Source organism: Primulina tabacum, chromosome 5 (genome assembly GCF_025594145.1).
Source record: "Primulina tabacum isolate GXHZ01 chromosome 5, ASM2559414v2, whole genome shotgun sequence".
Classification (NCBI taxonomy): domain Eukaryota; kingdom Viridiplantae; phylum Streptophyta; class Magnoliopsida; order Lamiales; family Gesneriaceae; genus Primulina; species Primulina tabacum.
Window position 1 is genome coordinate 13,117,394 of NC_134554.1, and position 21,434 is coordinate 13,138,827.

Genomic DNA, 21,434 nt, shown 5'->3' on the forward strand with positions numbered 1-21,434 from the left:
AAAAAGGAAAAGAAAAGGCGGAGGTCTCGTAAATTCTATTCACATCCATTAACAAAATAAATATCCAAGAACCACAAGTGAATTGCATTGTCACAAGTCAGCACCAGAGCTACATAATTCGATCAAAACTGAAGTTTAGAGAGTCTAAAAAAACGGAAATTCATATACCGAGGATTTTATCCTATCAACGCAGGCATAAACATTCCACAAGATATCCGGAAAACATAGAGTTGACCTGCAAAGGTTAACTCTCTTCAAGATTCATAAATCTGTTTCAACTTGGGTCTCTCAAGGAGTAGAATATCGCCATAGGGGCTGTCCTGCCTCACATCTATGCAGTTCTCCATTTTCAATACCTGCCAACCCAGCACGGGTCCAAACTTAAAACAGGAGAAGATAGAAGAGCTATTATTTTCTTAATTTACTGCAGAACCAGACAGTAGAAGATAGTAGAGCTCTTGTTTTCTGCATGGAGTAAATCAATTACTCCATCTCCTTGGTTTGAAACTTCAATAATCTCAAATCGATTGACATACCGACGAATATAAGAAGACAATCACCAACTCACTACAAGTTAAAGACCATGGCAGGATTAAGACTTAAATGAGAAACTAAGGATAATACCAGTATTTCGTAGAATAGCCTTGCACTTTCTATCTTGGTTTTTTGACTCAGTATCTCTGATAAATCCACGACTTCTTCATGTTGCTGTCTCTTTTTGTATAGGAACTTCTTATACAGATATCTTCCAGTCATTCTGCACAGGAAAAGAGATCCATCAAATTTGATTCTAACGTAATTTACATATCTTTTGAAAAACAGAAAAGCTGTCCATCTTACCTCGTTCTTGCAGCATATTTATCTGAAATCAGAATATAAAATCAGTAAGACGCTAAGAAAAATGGCTTTTGACACAAGGGAAAAATATAAACTCCACTAGCAACGACATCAAGTGAATAAACTCTTGTTTGCTTACTTTTTTCCCGGCTATCTTCTCCCGATGAACCCACTTCCTGATAAGAATATGATAGCTGTAAAAGTTTAATTCCTTTATGCAGCTAAGTCAAGTAAACACAGAAAAGGGTATCTAATAAAGCTAAAATTAAATTGCGACATAAGTAGAAATCATTGTATGCAGACCTGAAATTGCGACATAAGTAGAAATCATTGTATGCAGACCTGAAATATTGAAACAATTTTATACCTCATCCCTCAACAGCATTTCCAATTCCTTTCCTCCACTTGAATCTGGCCTATTCTCCAAGATTTCGAGTGAGAATTTGGGTTCCAAGATGTCTGACTCAGCAACTGCTTCAGTCTCGTTTGATATCAATGGTGTCAAGTAAATAACAGGTGCCGTAGGAGCAAGTGGAATTTGTTCCCGGGAACTAAGCATCACCGGAGAATTGGCGACGTCTTGAATTGATGGCAATTCTACAAGTTTAACTGGTTCTTTGTAAATCTTCCTTTTGGTTCCAAAAGAATCAAGATTTACCGAGATACCTGTGCAGATATCACGTTTAAGAAAAAAAGTAGCAAAATCCAATTGTTGCAGCAGAAGAGCCAAAGTGAACTCACGGGGAATCAAAGGCTCCAAGATACTCTGTGACATGCTGGAAAGTTTGCGAGTTCTCCAGGCATGTAAAATAGTATGGGGAGCTTTCCTTCTTTTGCATATTAAATTGCTCGGATCAGATATCCAGCTTTTATACACCCTACAATTTTGGAAATAGTAAATTAATCATCCCTACGATTCAGTATGACCAGCCTCTAGAGTACAAACCAAATCAAAACGGAGCAAACAAAATGCTGTCTCGTAAACAATCCCGATCACGTCAATCACATCTGTCCTGGCATGACTTGTGATGTATGTAAAACAAAATGGGTGCTGAAATTCCAAGGTTTCAGCATTAATTAAAGCCTCAAAGAATACATGGAAGTTCACCAGTTGTGATCACATACTTATTGGCCAGTACTGTGGTTTCATCAAATAACATTTTCCTCTTCTTCAGAATCTTTGCACGCTCCTTTGGAGCAGGAGTTTTGACATTTCCAACCTCCGGTGTGCCGACACCTCCTTCTAAAAACAAAATTGTGAAACAATTTGAGTAAGAGATCTTAGAAATCAGTACATAGTTGCATCTCATCGATCAGAATATACAAACTAGAATTTCATTGTGTATCATATCACATCCACAGCTAAACATCACGCTGCAAAGCTTACGGCATACAAAGTTTATATGCGACACATTTGATTTTACAAACATAATATAAACCCAGAAGCTTAGAGGTGGACCTAACTTTGTTATTTTTCTAAAAAAAAAAATGAATTTTTTGTCAATTTTTTTGTGTGTTTTTTCTAAAAATTCAAGTTCTACCTCCCTTTCACAGAGATCCTGGGTCCGCTCTTGCTAAGATCAAAATATGAATTTAAAGTGGAATAAAATATTATCACCTGGAAGCTTTGAATCTGGAGTTACATCAACAGTAATTACAGGGTAATTTCTTTGACATTCTTTGCTCTCTGCATTATTTACTTCCAGAGAGTTCATGCCATCAACTGGATGTTCTTCGTTAACCAACACATTTAAGTCATGTGGTTCATCCAATCGGAAGCTCGATCGAAGCTCGTGAAGTTTCTCAAAACTTGTTATTGAATCAATCACATCATGTAATGGAGTAGTAACAGGATCATTAATTTGTTGTTTTTCTGTGTCATCCAACACCATAGGATCCAGGTGATCTTCTAACGGAAATAGAGTTCCACGAAACAAATCCAGGTTCGTTCCAGAGTCATTCATAGTGTGGAAAGGACTCCCAAACGAATCAGGGTCCGCATCATGAGGAGACAACACACTACAAGATACATGATTTCAATAACTTCATTCAATGTTCTGTTGATTATTAGGACAAGAAATACAGATACTTGGATTTAAAATACTTACTCTCTTGGTGGAGTGCTAGCAGTGGAATAAGCTTCAGAACATAATGTCTTGCCCTGTAATTGATGCAACAGATCAACAGAACAAGTTGTAAAACACTTCCAAGCTACAATTTAAACAAGTTGAAAAAATATAGGACTCATTTTTTTTTTAATTATGAAAACATTGATCGGAATACCTTACAGCGAAAACCATCTGAACTTCCATCATTGATTCGTCTATCTGATGAATCAGAAAAAGGAATACATCATACCAAATTTCATGCACAAACTAACATAACAGAAGCAGAGAAACACAATACCTGCAAGCATTAATTCTTCACGAGATTTCACATTTCCACTGCATAGCCCAAGGACCCAAACAAAAATATAGCACAAGTCGATTGTTATAAAGAAGAGAAAGGAACAAATGTGCAATAACAATAAAGGATTTGATTGAATATAAAATAGAACGCATAGAGCTCACCCTCCTAGTTCTTTATCTTCCGAAACTTCCAGGTCAAAGGTGTCAAGTTCAAATCTTTTGGGCCAGGCAATAGCACGTTTATGTGTTCTTGAGACGCTAATACTAACGTCACATGATCGTTTGCTAATTTTAAACTCGTGGAGTTTTGACAGTACATCATGACAATCATGGAATAGATATTCAACTTTCTTTGAATAAATCCTCACGACACCCAGAAGAAGATAGGCCAAGATTCGATATGTGACCACAGGAACTTCATCAAGCAGAATTTTCTCTGACAAAATGCAAGCATGGACTTATCAGATAAAAATGCAGAAGCAATCTGATTTTTAAAAGCAAGCATTCCAATAAGGAAAAATCATAATAAGCTTTCCATTTACGGATGAATGTCTTAAAATATATTTAAAACACCATTCTTCAACAATCCACATTTAAAATAGAAAAGTTCCAAATTCTCATTAACAATAGCTTCCTGCATGAACCATTCTTTGATGCCAAAAAGAGGATAATAATCTAAAAACGATCGATCAGAACAAAAGGGCAGCATGTAAAACATTCTTAACACGTAAAAAAACTCTCCTTTCCGGGTCAACTTCCAATAAAACACAAAAGAGCGGAAAGGCAAGGAATAAAAGAAACATATATAAATAGAGACAGACCAACGGAATAAGAAATATCAGTCTGCTTTACTTCGTTCTTCTTGAGCCTTTTGTGACAATGAGCAGCCACCCAAACGGTTCCCAGAGGCCCCTTCTTTGAGAGCAGTAAGTGCGAATAAAACATGCTTCTTCCTCAGTCAGCTTATTGGTTCGCTTCTTCGCTACTCTGTCCAACTTTTCGAGTGCATTTGAAGACTCTTTCAAACAAGAAATGGAAGAAGAAAAACTGTCGAGGCTCTGAAGAGTGCGAAGTAAGTTTGGTGGCAAAGGAATGGAACCATCGTGTGATTTCCAGCATGAACCCGAAATGACGATTATGCCCATTCTAACGAAGTTTCTTTCTTCTTCATATAAATATTTTTATTAAATCTCATTTAAAATTATCATTATATAATATTATACGTGAATTCTTCTTCTTCTTCTAAAACAATCCTATTTTAAGAAGATAGAATAAATAATTATTTTGGAATTTATATTTTAAATAATTTATTATCTTTTACACTTAGTTTTATATATAAAAATAATTTTTATCTTGCCGACACTAGCTCAAATAATTGGCTGGAATGTTGGTGTGCGAATTGTGTTTCAAAATTTCCTGCCAAATGCCAATAATGAACTCGGAGGGTAAAATCGTCTTTTAGAATTTTTCACCGCATGATTTTACCGACATTTAAATATTCTTGCACAAAAATTGAACTTATCCTGTTTCTCGAATGCTGCTCTCTGTAATTTCCACAAAAGGACGTCTGTATATATCTTCCAACCTTCATTAAATTTCTCCTTTTATTTTATTTTAAACAAATTCTACAAATTAATATATTTTATATGTAATACTTTATGATAAGATATATGAAATCTTCAAAGATGTTATTTTATATTGATTTCATACCGTTACAAATATGTAAACTTACACACATTAAACAAATATATCTTTATATTGTATCAAACATGAATTCGAATAATTACCAGTTAATTACTTACGTAAAACGGATGGAATTATTTACTATATATTTTCAAGTAAATTAATGTAGCAGTTTTATTTGAGAATATTGTGATATGCAGAAGATTTGCTCGACACATTGAAGTTGGACAAGTTGTCGCAGGTTCAATATATCAAGTACTATGCTCATGTGGATTTTGTGTTGGGTGTTACGGCTGAAGATTTAATTTAAATCAGAAATCAGTAATTTTTTAAATATGTAATGTTATTATCTGTGTTTTATGTTACCAAATTATACTTTGTACCAAGTGCTTGTAGATGGCAAATATTCAACACAGATTTTATCTCAAAACATCTAAAATTCAATTTATTATCTAAATTATTTATTATTTGTTTATACTAGGCGCGCGCGCGCGTGTATTGAATGTTTTTGTGTTAAAATCATTTTTATTTAAAAAATCTAAAGATTATATTAAAATTAATTATTTATAAAAATGACACTTCTATATATTCTAATTTGCAAAGAGAAGTAGTTTTAGTTTATCAAAAAAGATAGCATGACACCAAAATTAATAACAATTTCAACATTCGTGTTATTTATTTGTTAAATATTTTGCATGCATTATTGTTTGATGATGATAATCATATCATATCATTTTTGTTGGCAAATTCACGAAATTATTGTTATTTTATTTTTAGCTATTAAAAATAAAAGAATGATTATTATATTTAGAATGAGTTTATGTTATATCAAGAGATATTCTTTCGATTTTTATTTTGTACAAGATGATAATTTAACCGTAAAATACGCTCTTATGATCTCATATAAATAAATACACAGGATGAAAATTGTTCTTCCGAGTGGATTATCATTTACTACTATCCGTCCCTGGATATAAATATAGATAAAATTGTATATTTCGGCTAACCGTCTTTATCGTTAGCTCCTTCCCGCCACCACGAGACGGGCGAAGCTCAAAATCATGGCCGCACACATAAACCTCATCTCTCTCGCGCCTTTTCCTTCTTCACTCTCCCCCACATTCTTCAACCGCCTTGGAACCCGCCGTTTCTCATCTCGAGAATCTGCATCGTCGCCGTCGTCCCTTCCTCAAAACCCTAGCCAAAACCCTCTTCCATCCTCATCTTCCGTTCTTCACTGTCCTCACTTTGAATCGTACTTATTTTTTGCTGCTCTATTGGATAAGAGTGAAATTTGCCTTTTTGTTTTTTGGTAGGAACAAATTTGCTTTTATCTGATTGATGTTGGAATTCTGCAGCTGCTCGGGCTGCAGTCACGAGTACAACCTCCACCGACCACCCATTCTCGGGGAGGCATCTGACTTCTTCAAGAACATCGGTGTCGCAGATTTCACATTCGAGAGTCGTAGAACTGTACTTGCATACACTGCTACCGTTTATTCTCTTTATTTACGAGCTTATAGTTTTCAAGTTCATAAAATCAGGTCTGAGGCAAGTTATCTTTGCGAATTGTTAGTGGGGGTGGAGATGTCGTGCAAAGCTTGTGGTTCGTGGTACATCAGCCAAACCTTTTATCGGGCTTTATGAAGAGGGTACTCATAATGTAGTGGATATTCCTGAATGCAAAGGTCCCCAAGTTCACAAATTTTAATTAGTTTTTTTTAAAACAAATATCTTATTATTCTTATAGCATCTATGAGCATTTCTCCGGCTTTAAAGTTGTGATTATTCATTTGTAGCTCACCATCCAAGCATCAATGTTGCTGTGGACCTGCTGAAGCGAGGTTTGTTGTTGTTTTTCAATTTTTATTATATCATGAAATTTCTATGTTAGTTTGTCGTTCTGAAGAAATAATTTTGGCATTATTACATGTGACAGTCTTTGTGTTATGTATATTGATTCCTGTGTAGGCATGTCTGAGTTGAATATCGAGCCATATGATGAAGATCGGGGAACCGGTGACCTGAGATATGTTCAGGTGATCGATTTTATTGATATGTAATGGCCTCCCTCTCATCAACTCATTATTGGTTCCATTTCCTAACTAAATGTGAATTAAAAATTCAATGTGCAAGCGGCTTGCAATAAAAAAATTTAAAAACTATGTGATGAATGATGACTGATTTCTTTTCATTATGTGGTCAATTTCCTTTTTAGCTGGCTGTGACGACATATGACACATCTCTCCCAACTCGTGAAAGATATAAATATGGTATGTTGATAGAGTTAAAGCAGAGCGTCGCCTGGTCAATTATATAGCTGTTAAGTTTTACGAATAATGTCAGGTAAGGTGCAGGTTGCGTTGGTTTGGAATTCACGTGATGAGAGCTCACCTAGTTCTGAAAAGTTAAATGCTCTGGCCAGTGTAAGTCATGCCTTTTCTCTTTATGACAATCTTTGGATTTTAGGCATCCAATTTGTAAATGTGTTTGATTCCAATTTCTAGTATTTGTGGATGAATGGGGGGCCAGAGAAAAAAGTCCATTTGATTCATTCTGTATGGGCTAACTTTCAGATATCAACAAATAATGTAAGTCTCTTTTGGCTCTTGATATATATATATATATATATAAAATTTACATCCAATAATTTATTTGTCTTGTTCATATAGCCATATTTTTTTTATAAGAACTTAAGAATACGGAGGAAGAACACCACGATTGACCTGAGGATGCTTAGAGGACTTAAAATATTGAATATAAATGCAATGTTGGAACCGCTGAGATCTGATATACACAATGAGGCGACAATTGGTACTGAAATTGGTCTTTATAAATCTGATCATAGGCATTTGTTGAGACTGTTCGGGAAAGCATAAATTACCCACTGAAGGGTACATTGTCAACGAGTGGTTTTTTTTTTTTTTTAAAAAAAAAAATCTTAGACTGCACAGTCTTTCAAATATTAATTGTATCCAAGCCTTGGCATGGTTCCCAGCCTGTCTTTACTAAAAGGAATACACATTTCCTTCAATTCCCTTTGTTTGTACTACCTGATTAACAATTGTACCTGATGGATCATATCATCCACTGGACCACGTAGCAGTTACCCCTTGCTCTGTCACTTTCTTTATCTTTAGGCTTTAACTGTATGCTGTTTTGAAAGACCCTCAAAACATATAAAGGACTGTAAGCATCTAGATTGTCTTAGTCAATTGATGTATGTTAATACCTGAAATAATGGAATATAATATGGAATCCTTTTCTGCATTGTATTTAATTTTGTTCTCGTCTGGTTTTCCAGATTATTTTTGGCAGCAGATGGGTACATCTTTTGGGTGAAAAAGAGTTCTGGGAGCATGTTGGAGGAATTGATATTTCTCTGGTCCCTTCAAGTTTTGGACAACCAAATACACGAGTATGTATTCGGAGTAGAGAAGTCTTTTAGTTTTCTGTTTGAAATATCACCTTGAATGTTTTTTTCTAAGTCCTTTGCCATCTATTTTCCACTTTCCTTTCCTTTCCTTTTTTCTTTTTTTTTTTCTTTCAATCCATTGGGCTTTGCGTGCTATCATGAACCTTAAATCAGATTTCTGATACTATGCAGTACATAGTTCTGTAGCAATGACTTATATGTTATTGAGTTGAATAATCTCTTTAGTGTCCGTCAATTTGGCAGGCTTTTGATTCTCTACTTCATAGATTACGAAAATACGTTCGTATTGGGGCATCAGTAGTTGACCTCTATGCTGGTGCTGGTTTCATTGGTTTATCTTTGGCTGCCACCAGAAAATGCAGGTGGGAACAGTGATTGATTCGGAAATTTTGGTTTGAAAACATGTGATCAGCAGGTGCTGATTAAGTATGTAGTAATTAACAGGTCAGTAAAATGTGTGGAGGTTAACAAAGAATCGAAGCAATCATTTGAAAAGACTGCTTCTCGGTTACCTATAACCATGGACTGCAGTATAAGCTGGCATCATGCCGACGTTTCCAAGGTTTGTTGCAGAATTATTGTCATTTTGTCTCAATATACACTACAAATATGTTAGCAAGTTTTCTCATCATAACTGGATATTCACAGATGCACATTTCAGAGAACTACGGTCATCTGACATAAACGCATGTATACATGGTTTACATTAATTTGAAGAACTGATTAAATGGGGATAATCATTTTCTTTGGTAAAACTGTTGTTTATGATGATTGATCAGTGCATATGAACACTTGAATTTATCACAATTTTGTCAGGAATCACTTTATTGGCTCTTGGGATCTGATGTTGTTATTGTTGATCCTCCACGTAAGGGATTGGACTCTTCTCTGGTCAGCGCATTGCAGTCTCTATCATTCATGAAGCTCAAAAATAATATAAGTGAGAGGTATGGTTGCGAGGGAAATCTCGGCTCTTAACAGCAGTTCTGAATTTGGATTTTGAGTTGAGCATCATGGTTTCAAATTTAAAAGCTTGTCTTTTTGCACCCCACCTTTATTTGCCATTTCAATTCCAGCAAAAAAGTTAAAAATGAGAAAAGACCTTGGGTTCTACGGGAAAGAGAAACTTCAGGGCAGAGTCTAGGCCAGACAAAGGAAGCCGAGAGACAGTCACTACCAGAAACTCTTATATATATAAGCTGTGGATGGGATAGTTTCAAAGAGGTAAGGTATTCTAATCAAGATATTCCCACTATTAACGAAGTCTTGAAATATGCTTTTACTTTCTCTTTTGTTTTTGTGTGTTGATTTTTTGGCTTCAGCTCCTTTTTTTTGTGTTTTGGCAGATTCCCCCTTATAAGTAATCTTATATCCCTTCATTTATTATCAGGATTGCATGTCATTGCTATCTACCAAGTCATGGCATTTGGAGAAAGCCCATGGTTTCAACTTTTTCCCTGGAACACAAAGGTCTCTCTCTCTCTCTCTCTTTCTTTCTCTCAACATACGTCTATAGCTTCTCCTCCTTACTCTATTGCCATGTCGGTAATGTGGAAACCAACCTTTAGCTGGTGTTTGCCAAATTTACATGTTATTAAATATGTTGTGTGATTTTCTTTCTGAATTATGACGCCTCAGTTTTATCTCTTGGTGGTCACCATTATGAGTTGATCTTGAATGTATGAGTCTTAACAATGAATATATCCAATCTGTATTTGGGAATTAATTTCAGACTTCTGATGTGATATAGATATCTGTTATTGGATTAGCAATAAATAATGAAAATAGAACATGAAAAAAAATGCTTTTGCACCATATGCCATCTAACTTATTCTATGCCAAGAAGAAAAACCTAGTAAGTAAAAGAAACAGGATGTGAGAAGTTGGGGTCTCTGTAGGAGGGGTGGTGTTGTGCTCCCCAAATAAACAAACAGAAAGATGAAGAACACGAAAGGAACTGAAATAATCGTATTACAAAAATGAAAACAACCCAGAATGAATCAACCTGTACAATGGTTTTCTCCCTAGCTAAGTGCTAGTCACTCTTTCCACGCAAATCTCTAACTGAATGCTCGCCTGTACAATTCATCCCTATTATATACCTCCACCCACTTCACGTGTATTTCTTTTTCTTATCATACACATTAGGAATCTTGGGCTTCCCATGTCCACTTCCAATTGGGATAATATGACTTGATATCCCGGGCCCAATGACTCCTTGTTTTTCTCAATTGGATCTGAATTCATAACAGGTGTGTATTGTTCTGGATCCATCAGATTACACAGTGCTCCAATTTTGCTACATCGAGAAGTTCCAAGTATCGAATCATAGTTGAGCAAATAATTGCAGTCAAGCGTTGGCGTTTTGAGATATTTGTGCTATCTTAGATAATTTAAATGATAACCGTATGTTTTTTAAGCATTGGCTGCTGACACATGCTTTTGATCTGAGTTATTTTCTGTTACTGTAAAGTTAGGCCTTTTTATGGATGCAGTATTGAAATCCTCGCTGTGTTCAAAAGAGGCGCAGGAGAAAATGTGAACCGAAAGAAAACCGCGAAAAAGAAAAGACATACTTGACAGCTTGAGATGCATTTGAACATCTATATGCGGTGACAAGCATTACTTCTCAATGGATCAAGAGTATTCCTTGCTAACTGAATGAGTTCAACGATATGTCATGTATTATGAATTGATTATTGTCGAGATGATATTTTAATACAACAAATATTCTTTGCTATATTCTTGTGGATCTGGACAAAGAATGATCTGTTCAACAAAAATGGGATAATATAAGAATAATGTAGTATTTCTGCATAGCGACACTCTTGTAGGGAGGACATCAATGCCGCTTTTTACTTTCCTTGGCCTTTTCCAGATGAGGGAAGGCGCTCAAAATATTTTGAGATCTCAAGTCTTGCCTTGTCAAAATTCCAACCACGGGAGACGCCTGTAAATATGAACAACTCATACATGTCACAGACTCACATTCGGCAAGTGTGTCTACCATGTATTTTATGCATCATTTTTTTTCCCAAAAAGTAGATATTTATTTTTTTACCCAAAAAAACAAGAAAAAAGGTTTAGTTCAATAATATCAGTAGTGCATCTTAAACTTACCCTAGCTGGTTGAAATTTAGGGAGAATGAGCAAGTGACGAAGCCCCACCTGCCGGAAAAGCACCAATGCCTTCGCCACCGACATGCTCTCAATTACTGTGAATGGGGTTGTGTTGGTCAAAGGGTGTAAGTCGACATACATCTCCATTTCATCATTTGTCAATGCTACCTCTTCAATATTACCCCAAGTTTCAGCTAAATCAATTGAGGTAAATTTATCTCTCACTTCCGATTCCTCTATCCGTCGTCTTTCTTGCAGGAAATACTTCTTTTTCAGCACTAACATAAGATGAGCTCTTAGGACCAGTCCATGCAGTTCAGCGGTCTCATTTGGTGAACTCACTACTTGTGGAACTGTTACTGTGTCCACAACTGGGAAACCATTGTGTGTGGAATTTCTCAGGATTTCCACTATACGACCAACCTTCTCAATTCCATTCAGGGTAATTACGGCTGGCTTGGCATCAACGAGCTCACCAACGGTAATATTTCTCATCCATGGCTCAGGTTTTGCGTCCAAGAAAGGCAGCTCTTTTAATTCTAATATTATCTCATAGATGCTTGGGTTGAAGCAGTCACCCACTGTTTTAGCAATTAGGAGAACTAACATTGTAATGGGTAGCAAGAGAAGGTTGTTGGTGAGCTCGAGAAATATGACACAAAGGGAAACTGTCATTCTCATTGAACCAGCCATAAGGGAAGCTGCCCCAAGAACGGCATAGAGCCCCTGATCTATATCTGTATATGTTCCCATGGCAACGCCAAGTATGCGACCATAAGCCGCACCCATTAGAATGATAGGGAGAAAGAGGCCTGATGGGACGGCAATGCCAAAGGTGATAAGTCCCAAAATGCAATACAGAGCAAAGTAGATAATGAGGGAAAATATTTGGAATTCCGTTGGTGTGTTTATTGAGAAAATGCTGCGAACAGCATCGTCATTTGTGGTTAGAAGAAGAGTAGCTAGGTCGTTATAGTATCCTTTTGGGCAGTTGAATTGCTTGAAATTTCCTGTCCCGCCAGTTGTAGGACAGGAAGAACCCAGTATGGAGGAATCACAAGGTCGGCATTTCGCAAGAAAAGGAAGTCCATACATGCATACTGAAGTAAAAATGGAGACACTGAGACTAAGTAGTAGTTTATGCAATTTCCCCTTCCTGCAAAATAACCATAAAATAGGTAGTTGGGGATCAGAGCCAACGGGAAAGCTTGAATTTTCTGTTTGGGAGTGAATGTGGTTGTCATTAAAAAATTTATGTGGTATTGTAGGCCCGAGACGAGCAACAGATCAGTTGCCTGTTTGTCCCATCTACTGAGTTTACCATATTAAAATCTGGATAAAATCCACAAAATGATAGTAGGCAGATATTTAAAAAATAGGCTCTTACTTATTTATGACATTGTAGACCTTGAGGACCTGGTGGAGAACGTGATTGTATAGGCTTCCTAAAATGCCTCCAATCACTCCTATGACAGCCACAGGAATGAGGTCAACCGCATGGTATCTCACTGAAACGCCACTCACATCAAACATGATCAAGCCACCTTTCCCAAATAACCCACAGTTCCCTGATTTACAATATTCAATGAATGCCCTGAGAACTACGACCACAACTGCTGTACTGAAAAATGTTCTCCAAAGAAGAGCACTTCTCCACCATGTTGCCACCTCTTCAAGAGCGAAGAGAACACCACCAACTGGGGCTCGGAAAGCAGCACATACTCCGGCTGAGGAACCACATGTGATCAGATCTCGCCGATCCCTGTCATTGTTGAAATATCTTAGCCAGCGCCATTTGAGACGGTAATTACCCGAGCCACCCTGTCCTAAAAGAGAAGCAATGCAGGTCCCAATATGTACCAGAGGACCTTCTTTTCCAAGATCCAAGCCTGCAGCAACGGCTCCAATGCTTCCAATGATCTGAGTTCATAAAGACGTGCGAATAATAAATTGGAACTCAAGTGCACTCTAATTTACTAGAATACTTTGAATCATTAATATTGTGTCTTGATATGATTTTACAAGTTTTATCGACCATTCTAAACGACTATCTATGTTTTAAATAAAGTAATAAATGATTCACGAACCAATCAAAATTCGGGATCAATTTCCGAACACCGGTATGAAAGGCATTTGCAATTCATACTCTCTAAAAAATATTTATAGCCGGCACCTAGGATCGATCCCCACTCCCCCACAAATTTGTACTCAAAAAGGTTTTTTTTTTTATATAGGCTTGACTTGTTAGTAATTGCATCGTTAACTTGTAAGATAGTTACCTATAGCATCAAAATAATCAGAGGATAAAGAAAAGAATAAATGCCAAGAACCATTCTGAAATTGGTAAATATGGTGGTGCTCGAAGTGAATGCGGCTTTTTGTAAACCGTAACGACTATAAGACCTTATCAAGGACATATTCTAATGTGGACCGAGAGTCCGTGATTATCTGGTTCATGATTTTAATTTGTGAAGGTGATGATCGATCAGTCGTTCGGTAATTACGAGGCAAAACATTTTAAGTAATAGATTGGTAATGTTCGATTGTGCACCTTAACAATCAACGTTGTGGCACCAAACATGTTAGGGGTGTCAATTCCATTCAGATAAGCTTTAATTTCAGGAATTCCAGGACCAGCTGCTGTAGGTGCAAAACAAACACACAGAACGGCAGCCACCAATGTTAGAAATAAATTTGCTCCGGCCAAATAGATGAATCCCATCAAGTACCTACATCCATCAAATTATGAACTTTTCACGGTCATATAAGCAAGCAACAATACCACTGATTCAGTCATCAGCACACATGCCATTTACAATTTCGTTTTGCAGTGGCAAAGGTGGATGAGGCTGTACCTTTCCTGGTCGATGTATTTAACCACGGCAAGAAGTTTGTACCCTGCAATATTTTCAACTGCGAGATTGATAAGAGAGGCAATTAATCCGGTCAGAAGCCCGACGAAGAATGCCAGCAACCATTTAAAGAAGATATACTGCAGTACTTGGACTTTCGATCTGCTTCTCCAGTCGTGCTTGAAAAGATCGTTTTCGTTGATCCTAAATCAAGAAACAGTTAGTTTCCACACCCATCAAGGATTTTGTTTACTTATTCATTGGAAATAAAGAGAAGAGCAGTTTTGTGTATTGTTATTACTCGTAGTCCAAGCTCTCTATGTGAGAAACTTTGGCTCCAACCATGGCAAGTGGATTCGAAGAAAGGGTTCGATTTCTTTTGAGCAGAGGGATTCGAAGTGGGTTGCTTTCAGGGTCTGTTTCTTCATCATCTTCTTGCCTTTCAATGAATGTTTCCTCTGCTCCTGCTGACTTGTTGTTCTCCTCCATCAGCAGATTCTCACTTTCCTGTTCCGATGATGAAAAGGTGAGTCCTGTTCCTGGATTCTTGGAATAGAGTTGATGAAAATTGGACTTGAATCAGGCGCTGCACATATTCAGATTTGTCTTCTTGTAGCAAGCAATGCAAGGTAGGCTCGTATTTTTTATAAATAAATGTGCGAATAAGGATGATGCTTTGTTGGAGGGTTATCTTTTATGTCAAGCTATGCATTTTATATTGTGTCATTTTATAGGAATAATTATGATTTTATTCACCCATGTTCATGATGGTTAAGTTGGTTACGTCTAAATTTTAATATGCTCTCTGTCATGATATCAGCATATTTAAAAACAAGTATTGGAAGCAAAATATCTGTCGAGTTGAAATTGATTAATTATTCGGACATGATGTTGGATAAATAGATGCCAGTTGGTTTTACTGAGAGACAACTAATCATCCAATTCCAGGTATCGTTTCTCTTTTTTGACATTTGTGGCTGTGAATATATTGCAGCAAGTGCTTTTTGAAAAAATTTCAAGTAAATGTGTCGTATAAATTTAGTTTCTACTGTTGTTTTCTGTATTTTAAAATGTTAAAATGTGAATTAGGATAAAATATGAAATGATTATAATTATGTTTTTGGAGGGTATCGGAATTCGAATGAAGGGTATAAATTATGAACATGTGATAACTTTGTTTTTTGTTTGAAAAAAAAAAAAAAAAAGAAGGATGAAACGAGATGGTCGAGTTTGTTTTCATTTCCAGATCTGGTAATTGAGGCTAACATAGCCTGGCTTTCTTTACCTAGATTTGCTTTGTTTTCTCACTATAGTTTTCTTTATTTTTGGGTTGTGGATTAAAAATTCCATTTAAAGAGTTAATTAGCAAACCAATCAGAGTTTTGGCTGATGAATTTTGTTTTAAGTCCACTGGGGCCGGCTTCCTATACGTAACTTTGCAATGATTGATTCCTTTCAATCGAACAAAAGGAGGGGAAAAAGAAAAGAAAAAAGAATACGAAAACGAGAAGAACCAAGATTTGATATCCAAATCCTACCTGATCCATTAGGCTAGCAAAAGCAATAATCACAACATTACGTATAACAAGGATGAATTTCATAGAATTATCCTAAATCATGTGGCTTATAAAGAAACATGTGTAATAGTTGAACTTAAAAAATGAAGCTGGTCACATACACATAATGGAATAGGAGGGGGGGTGGGAGGAGTAAATGTCCTTTTCTTGTGATATTAATTTGTTAAGGCAGGAACCATGTGGAATATGGGCTCAATTTCCTCTCACACTTGTCCTATGTGTCAAGTTGGACAAGAGTACCATGGAGAGATCCAAGGGTGCAAAGATAAACGACCTTTGGAATGGTTGAAGAGCCATTTTATCCACGTACCAAAACACGTGTTTTACTTGATCCATCCATCTTTCTGGTGTTGAAATTATTGACCAATCAGTACATGGTTGCTCGTGTATTTCAACTTCCTTTGGTTTTTTACATTGGTCGGTGCTAATTATTCGGGTGAGTTTACAAGAGTCACGGGTTTCATGTGAAGATTATTGATAGGTTTATTAATTATTTGTAGCCAGCCATAGGACTAGTTGGGAGGAAGTTTCACTCTTGGTTCCTCTCTTTTCAAATTTAATGATCGTCGCCTGAATAGACAATCTTCTTCTTTTTTTTTTCTTTTTTTTTAATCTAGAATTCAGGTTCTGTCTCTTTCTTTGCGTAAAATCACAGCCTCTCCTTTCAAATGGAAAGATTGAGTAATCGATCATGGTTTCTTGGCTTTACTGTAGGGGTGATTGTAAAGAGTCACAACAATTTTTCATGTGCTTCTGCAGCTCTTTGATCAATATGGGCTCCACGTGATTTATGTGGGGATCCGAGGGTTGTGTTCCATGATGTATTGTTGTAAAAAAAATGTAAGATTTTTACCCTAAAAAACCTCCCCCGAATGAATCCATGTCTGTCCTTTCAAATGGATTGGATAAATTTTATGTGTCTTTTTTAAAGATACATTTTTTTCCCCGAGCGTCCCTGGTCCAATTGATTGTTCACTAATATGAAAAAAACTATATTATTTTTTAGAGGTTGCAACCCTTCTTTGATTTATTAGGATGAATATTTATATATTTTTTTGGAAGTTTTTGCATTTTATTTGTGAATTAGTAAAATTAAAATGTGTATCTCGACCAATTGATTGTTGGTTGATATCGACTTAGTTTCTGGTTGCTGCTATAGCTTATTAGGTTATTCAATTCAATTTGATTTGCTATTCGGTTTTACTTTAAAAATCAATTTCAGGGATAAAAAATGTCTTTTTCAGATGGTTTGAAGATGAATTTTTCAGTGCAACAACTGGAACTGTACCATACAATTTGAGAGAATTAGACAATGTGAGGAGGAAAATGGAAAATGTTGACAATATGTCGTCGGCACAAAGAAAAAAAAGTCACTTTTGTGTGCCCCTTGCATTGCTTTGGCCATCACCGTGCCGCGGCTTTCAGTCTAAGCTTATATAATCATAGGGTTCATGTGAATTGCTCAAAAAGTTAGCATCATAGTACAATATAAAAACGTCATTGTCATGTTTTTGACAATCATATATCGACATGTTATAATTTTTATAGTTGATTAGTAAGATCGATGTCAAATATATAATGTATGAGTAGGTCTCTTGTGAGACAGTTTCACGAATTTTTATATGTGAGACATGTCAACACTACTGATATTCACAATAAAAAGTAATACTCTTAGCATAAAAAGTAATATTTTTTCATGGATGACCCAAATAAGAGATCTGTATCACAAAATACGACCCGTGAGACCGTCTCGATACTAATTGTACATGAAGTCCGGAGGAGATATGAGAAATTTAAGTTACAATATATAGTACAGATCTCCTATTTGGGTCATTAATGAAAAATTGTTACTTTTTATGTTAAGAGTATTACTTTTCATTGTGAATATCGGTATGACTGACATGTTTCACAGATAAAAATTCGTAAGACCGTTTCACAAGAGACATGCTCGTAGTTCATTATTTAATTTTTGATTAAGTCTCTCGTGAGAGGGTTGAATATGTCTATATTCACAATTTAAAAAAAAACTTGAAAACAAACCTTTTCGAGAAAAATAAATTGAGAACAAACAAAATAAAAACACGGCTCTGAAAATTTCATTCATTTTCTTTGGCTGATACAAATGTATGTGCTACTAAAAGTTGGCATGAACTGAAAGAATGGTAGACACCACATTGGTTTGTCTGCTTTTGTATTCTGTTGATTGATTACCAACAAATATTTTCCGATGGAATGAGGTGTTGGGGAATGTGGACATCAAATTTTTTTTTTAGTGAATAATATGTTAATATATGCCACATCATGGCATATTTTGTTGGTCGGGATTCGATGAGGTATTAAATGTATTGTTTTATTTTATTTCAAACGGAATTAACTAGACAAATACATTTAATTAACTCATCCAACATATCTGTATATTCATTAATTCTTTTAATTACAAAGAGTTGACATGTATCCAAATACACTCGTGAGAATTTTCCACCGAATGTGCCGATTTTTATGAAAAATTAATGGGATGACACTCAACTATTGTGTATATAATTTTGACATACTTTATCACATATAAAAGATGATTGTCGTATCATTGGTCGACACATTTGTGAGCATCATAACAATATATATCATTTCTGTAATTGTGAAAAATGATAAAAATTTATGCTACACTGCCTGAGAGAAGTAGTTACGACTACTGGAAGAATCCAAAATCGATTTTCGATTTAAAATTTTCATAAAACTATATGATGGTTTTTTTATATAATTTGATTAATTGTTTTTATAAATATTTGAAACATAAGCATGTGAATCGATTGGGCTGTTTCTTTTTTTCTTTTTGCCTTTTTGGGCTGTTTCTCATTCGAAGAAACGATGGTTTGAGACATAATTTTATCAACATGAAGAATCAGGTATTTTTGTATTTGGAATACCTTTGACCATAGAGAAGAAGTTTGTACCTCGTGCTTTATCGAGGACCATGTGATCGGGGTTTATTAAAATTAATGAGTATGTTTCTTGTGAGACGGTCTCACGAATTTTTATCTGTGAGACGGATCAACCCTACCGATATTCACAATAAAAAGTAATACTCTTAACGTAAAAATTAATATTTTTTCATAGATGACCCAAATAAGAGATTTGTCTCACAAATACGACCCGTGAGGATCCGATCTGTTGGATAAAATACTCATTCCCTCACCCCTCGCCAAGACAGCCCAGCACTCGCAGCTTCACTTCAGGAACAACGTCAACAAAAGTGGAGGGAATATAGGGAGTTTGTTGAACATCACGACATTCTCTTTCCCTCCTGTCTCAGGCGTAGTGTAATATCCAAGCTTGGTGAACGGTACGGTTTAAGATTTCTTATGTTTATAGACTATTTGGTTAAGTTTAAGTATAGTTTAGATGTTAAGAATTTGGATTTATGATTTATAGTATTGTCGGTTATAGATGGTGTGTAGTCATAGTGTAGCGTCGTTGCGATTTAGTTCATGATAATTTGTATGTTGAGCCAATTGGTATGAGGCCAATTGTAGTGGTTAGATAAGACATAGTGGTGCAACTTTCATGTTGAGTGTGTTGCCGAATTATGAGGAGAAGCGACGTTGCGATTCGATTTTAGTTGCAAAGAGTATATTGTTGGCTAGAGAGGAGAGTGCACCCGCGGTCCATTATGCAGTGCACCCGCGGTGTTTGGGCAGAACCTTCAGCGCACCAGCGGTCTGTTGAGCACCCGCGGTCGTCGCCTTTGGATTTTTGGATGTGGTACAGTATGCGTAGCGCACCCGCGGTAAGAAGAGTAGCGCACCCGCGGTCGATGAACAGTAAAGTCGTGTTTTGGAGTTTTAAGTGATATAATAGAAGGAGTTGGCTCATTTTTCCTCATTCTTTCCCAATTCTCTCGATTCTTCAGCTCAAGGGAAGGTTAGGGTTCTTATTTCTTTCTTTCCTTCCTTTGATTCAAGCATCTTGTTGGATATTTGAAGTGAGAACAAGATCATTGTGGGTTTAAGGAGCTAAGGTAAGCTTGTGGTTTAGTTATTCTTGGATTATGGTGTTGGAGAAATTATGGGATTCATTATTGTGTTGGTTTTATGGGTTTTATGGTATGGTTGTTTGATTATTGGGTTGTTGATGGTGCAATACATGGTTTATTGTTGTAGGTTTTGTACCAAGAGATTAGATTCAAGCTTTCTATTGGTTGTAAGTGGAATTCATTTCTTGTGCTCACATGAAGTATATGTATTGTATTTCAATGGTTTTAACATGCTATTCCCTTTCATTTGATTCATGTTATGTATAGAATATACTTTGTTGTATATGAGAGGCATTTTTATGTCTCAATTATGTAAAAAAGAATGCAAAGGAAAGAGTCTTCAAAGTGTTTGATTTAATGTCCAAGAGAGAGTTCAAATGATTTATTGGATTGATAAAGAGATAGTCAGAGGTTGCATGCAATTAGTTGATCAACGACCATAGGCTTATATCCCAACAGAGTAATCGATTTATATCGATGAGATATAGGTACAGAGACAGAGATACTATTGAAATATCAATCCATCAGAGAAAAGAGTAATACCATCGTTATGTTCATGTTCTACTATATTATTCATGTATAAAGAGTTAGATGATATTTAATGATTTCAAAGCCATGTTTTACAGAGTATGATATGTATATATTGTTATGTAAGAGTTTCACTTGCTGAGTTTTATACTCATTTCAGTTATTTCATGTGATGCAGATAAGAGTGACGGGCCATGACGTTGATTGGAGCCGAGGTCATATGCATAGAAGATGGAAGGAAGAAAACTATTTTGTTAGCATTGTTGGACATGATCAAAATGATATTTTGTATTTTGATGCAACACTTATTTGATCATGTATATACTTTTGATTGTATATATTGAAAATGTGTTTATGTCAAGAAAATTTTAAATCCTTCCTCCCTCTAAGTAAATTTGTATTATTCCGCTGTGTTATTTTATGAAATCGGTCAGATGTGTTACACGTAGGTTGCTCCGTATTCTCTTCTTTCATAAAGCCTCTCCCCGTGGAGGCTAACAGGGGATTCGAATGTCAAACCTGCCTCACAAGAAGAAGAGAATCCCCGAGGTAGAAATCGAGACCGTCTCACACAAATTTTTGTCAAAATTAAATTGCATAATTTTATGAGAATGTGTTATTTATTTCCCAATTATGCTTTTTTTGTTTGCTTGAATTTTGAGTTGTTATAGTGAACATACGAAGTAAATTTCTATATCTTTTTTCAATCTATAAATTCTTTACTTTATTGGAGGAAAAATGAAGAAGAATATTATATTTATTCATCTATATTATTATTTTAAAATGAGTAACATTAAATAAATTTATGGGTTACCAAACGTGGTTTGCATAACATTATATTTTGATATTTCCGCAGACAAAGAAATTACAACTTATTTTTTCTCCAAATTTAATATGGAGTTCTTTTACTAAATAAAATAGAAAAAATTATACGATAAATAGATTATTTCATTTTAATTTCTA

General features: G+C 35.7%; 3 protein-coding genes and 1 long non-coding RNA gene across 6 annotated transcripts; 2 read left to right on the plus strand and 2 right to left on the minus strand.

The window, feature by feature from the left end:
* Positions 1 to 48: 48 nt before the first annotated feature.
* On the minus strand, positions 49 to 3,311 carry LOC142544804 (sister chromatid cohesion 1 protein 2-like). The gene is made up of 11 exons (XM_075651841.1): positions 3,244 to 3,311; positions 3,121 to 3,164; positions 2,946 to 2,998; positions 2,456 to 2,856; positions 1,963 to 2,080; positions 1,579 to 1,715; positions 1,205 to 1,503; positions 977 to 1,013; positions 841 to 862; positions 625 to 757; positions 49 to 356 (listed from the first exon to the last, which is right to left on the minus strand). Exons 1-11 carry the CDS (start codon positions 3,251 to 3,253, stop codon positions 255 to 257), a joined length of 1,356 nt encoding a protein of 451 aa, XP_075507956.1. The 5' UTR covers positions 3,254 to 3,311; the 3' UTR covers positions 49 to 254.
* A 2,596-nt stretch (positions 3,312 to 5,907) lies between these two features.
* LOC142546754 (uncharacterized) lies at positions 5,908 to 11,104 on the plus strand. Of its 3 annotated transcripts, none has more exons than XM_075654639.1 (15): positions 5,908 to 6,183; positions 6,287 to 6,401; positions 6,505 to 6,580; positions 6,728 to 6,772; positions 6,900 to 6,967; positions 7,147 to 7,201; positions 7,275 to 7,354; positions 7,436 to 7,519; positions 8,233 to 8,346; positions 8,608 to 8,726; positions 8,809 to 8,926; positions 9,181 to 9,311; positions 9,441 to 9,588; positions 9,755 to 9,834; positions 10,617 to 10,835. In XM_075654639.1, the coding sequence occupies exons 1-15, from the start codon at positions 5,990 to 5,992 to the stop codon at positions 10,750 to 10,752; spliced, it is 1,563 nt and encodes a 520-aa protein (XP_075510754.1). In that variant the 5' UTR covers positions 5,908 to 5,989; the 3' UTR covers positions 10,753 to 10,835. The 3 variants fall into 3 exon arrangements, with proteins under 3 accessions (XP_075510754.1, XP_075510753.1, XP_075510756.1); XM_075654638.1 differs by having other exon boundaries at positions 5,910 to 6,183; positions 6,505 to 6,616; positions 10,617 to 10,834; XM_075654641.1 differs by lacking the exon at positions 10,617 to 10,835 and adding an exon at positions 10,860 to 11,104 and having other exon boundaries at positions 5,914 to 6,183; positions 6,505 to 6,616.
* LOC142546753 (chloride channel protein CLC-b) lies at positions 11,027 to 15,002 on the minus strand. Its single transcript, XM_075654637.1, has 6 exons — positions 14,638 to 15,002; positions 14,340 to 14,540; positions 14,036 to 14,213; positions 12,872 to 13,404; positions 11,485 to 12,640; positions 11,027 to 11,314 (listed from the first exon to the last, which is right to left on the minus strand). Exons 1-6 carry the CDS (start codon positions 14,823 to 14,825, stop codon positions 11,207 to 11,209), a joined length of 2,364 nt encoding a protein of 787 aa, XP_075510752.1. The 5' UTR covers positions 14,826 to 15,002; the 3' UTR covers positions 11,027 to 11,206.
* Positions 15,003 to 15,164: 162 nt separating this feature from the next.
* LOC142546755 (uncharacterized) lies at positions 15,165 to 17,466 on the plus strand. Its single transcript, XR_012820510.1, has 2 exons — positions 15,165 to 15,284; positions 16,086 to 17,466. It is a non-coding gene; the product is annotated as an uncharacterized LOC142546755 (long non-coding RNA).
* Positions 17,467 to 21,434: the final 3,968 nt, after the last annotated feature.

Bases quoted from the DNA above. Each gene is read 5' to 3' on its own strand.
- LOC142544804 (XM_075651841.1), bottom strand. The intron at 2,081-2,455 runs GTGATAATATTT...TTTTGTTTTTAG, and splicing joins TCCAGATTCAAAGCTTCCAG to AAGGAGGTGTCGGCACACCG. The intron at 1,014-1,204 runs GTATAAAATTGT...TATTCTTATCAG, and splicing joins AAATGCTGTTGAGGGATGAG to GAAGTGGGTTCATCGGGAGA.
- LOC142546754 (XM_075654638.1), top strand. From the start codon at position 5,990: ATGGCCGCACACATAAACCTCATCTCTCTCGCGCCTTTTCCTTCTTCA. The intron at 6,617-6,727 runs GTCCCCAAGTTC...ATTCATTTGTAG, and splicing joins GGATATTCCTGAATGCAAAG to CTCACCATCCAAGCATCAAT. The intron at 9,312-9,440 runs GTATGGTTGCGA...TTTCAATTCCAG, and splicing joins AAAAATAATATAAGTGAGAG to CAAAAAAGTTAAAAATGAGA.
- LOC142546753 (XM_075654637.1), bottom strand. From the start codon at position 14,825: ATGGAGGAGAACAACAAGTCAGCAGGAGCAGAGGAAACATTCATTGAA. The intron at 14,541-14,637 runs GTAATAACAATA...TTCTTGATTTAG, and splicing joins ATAGAGAGCTTGGACTACGA to GATCAACGAAAACGATCTTT. The intron at 13,405-14,035 runs GTGCACAATCGA...TTATGAACTCAG, and splicing joins CCACAACGTTGATTGTTAAG to ATCATTGGAAGCATTGGAGC.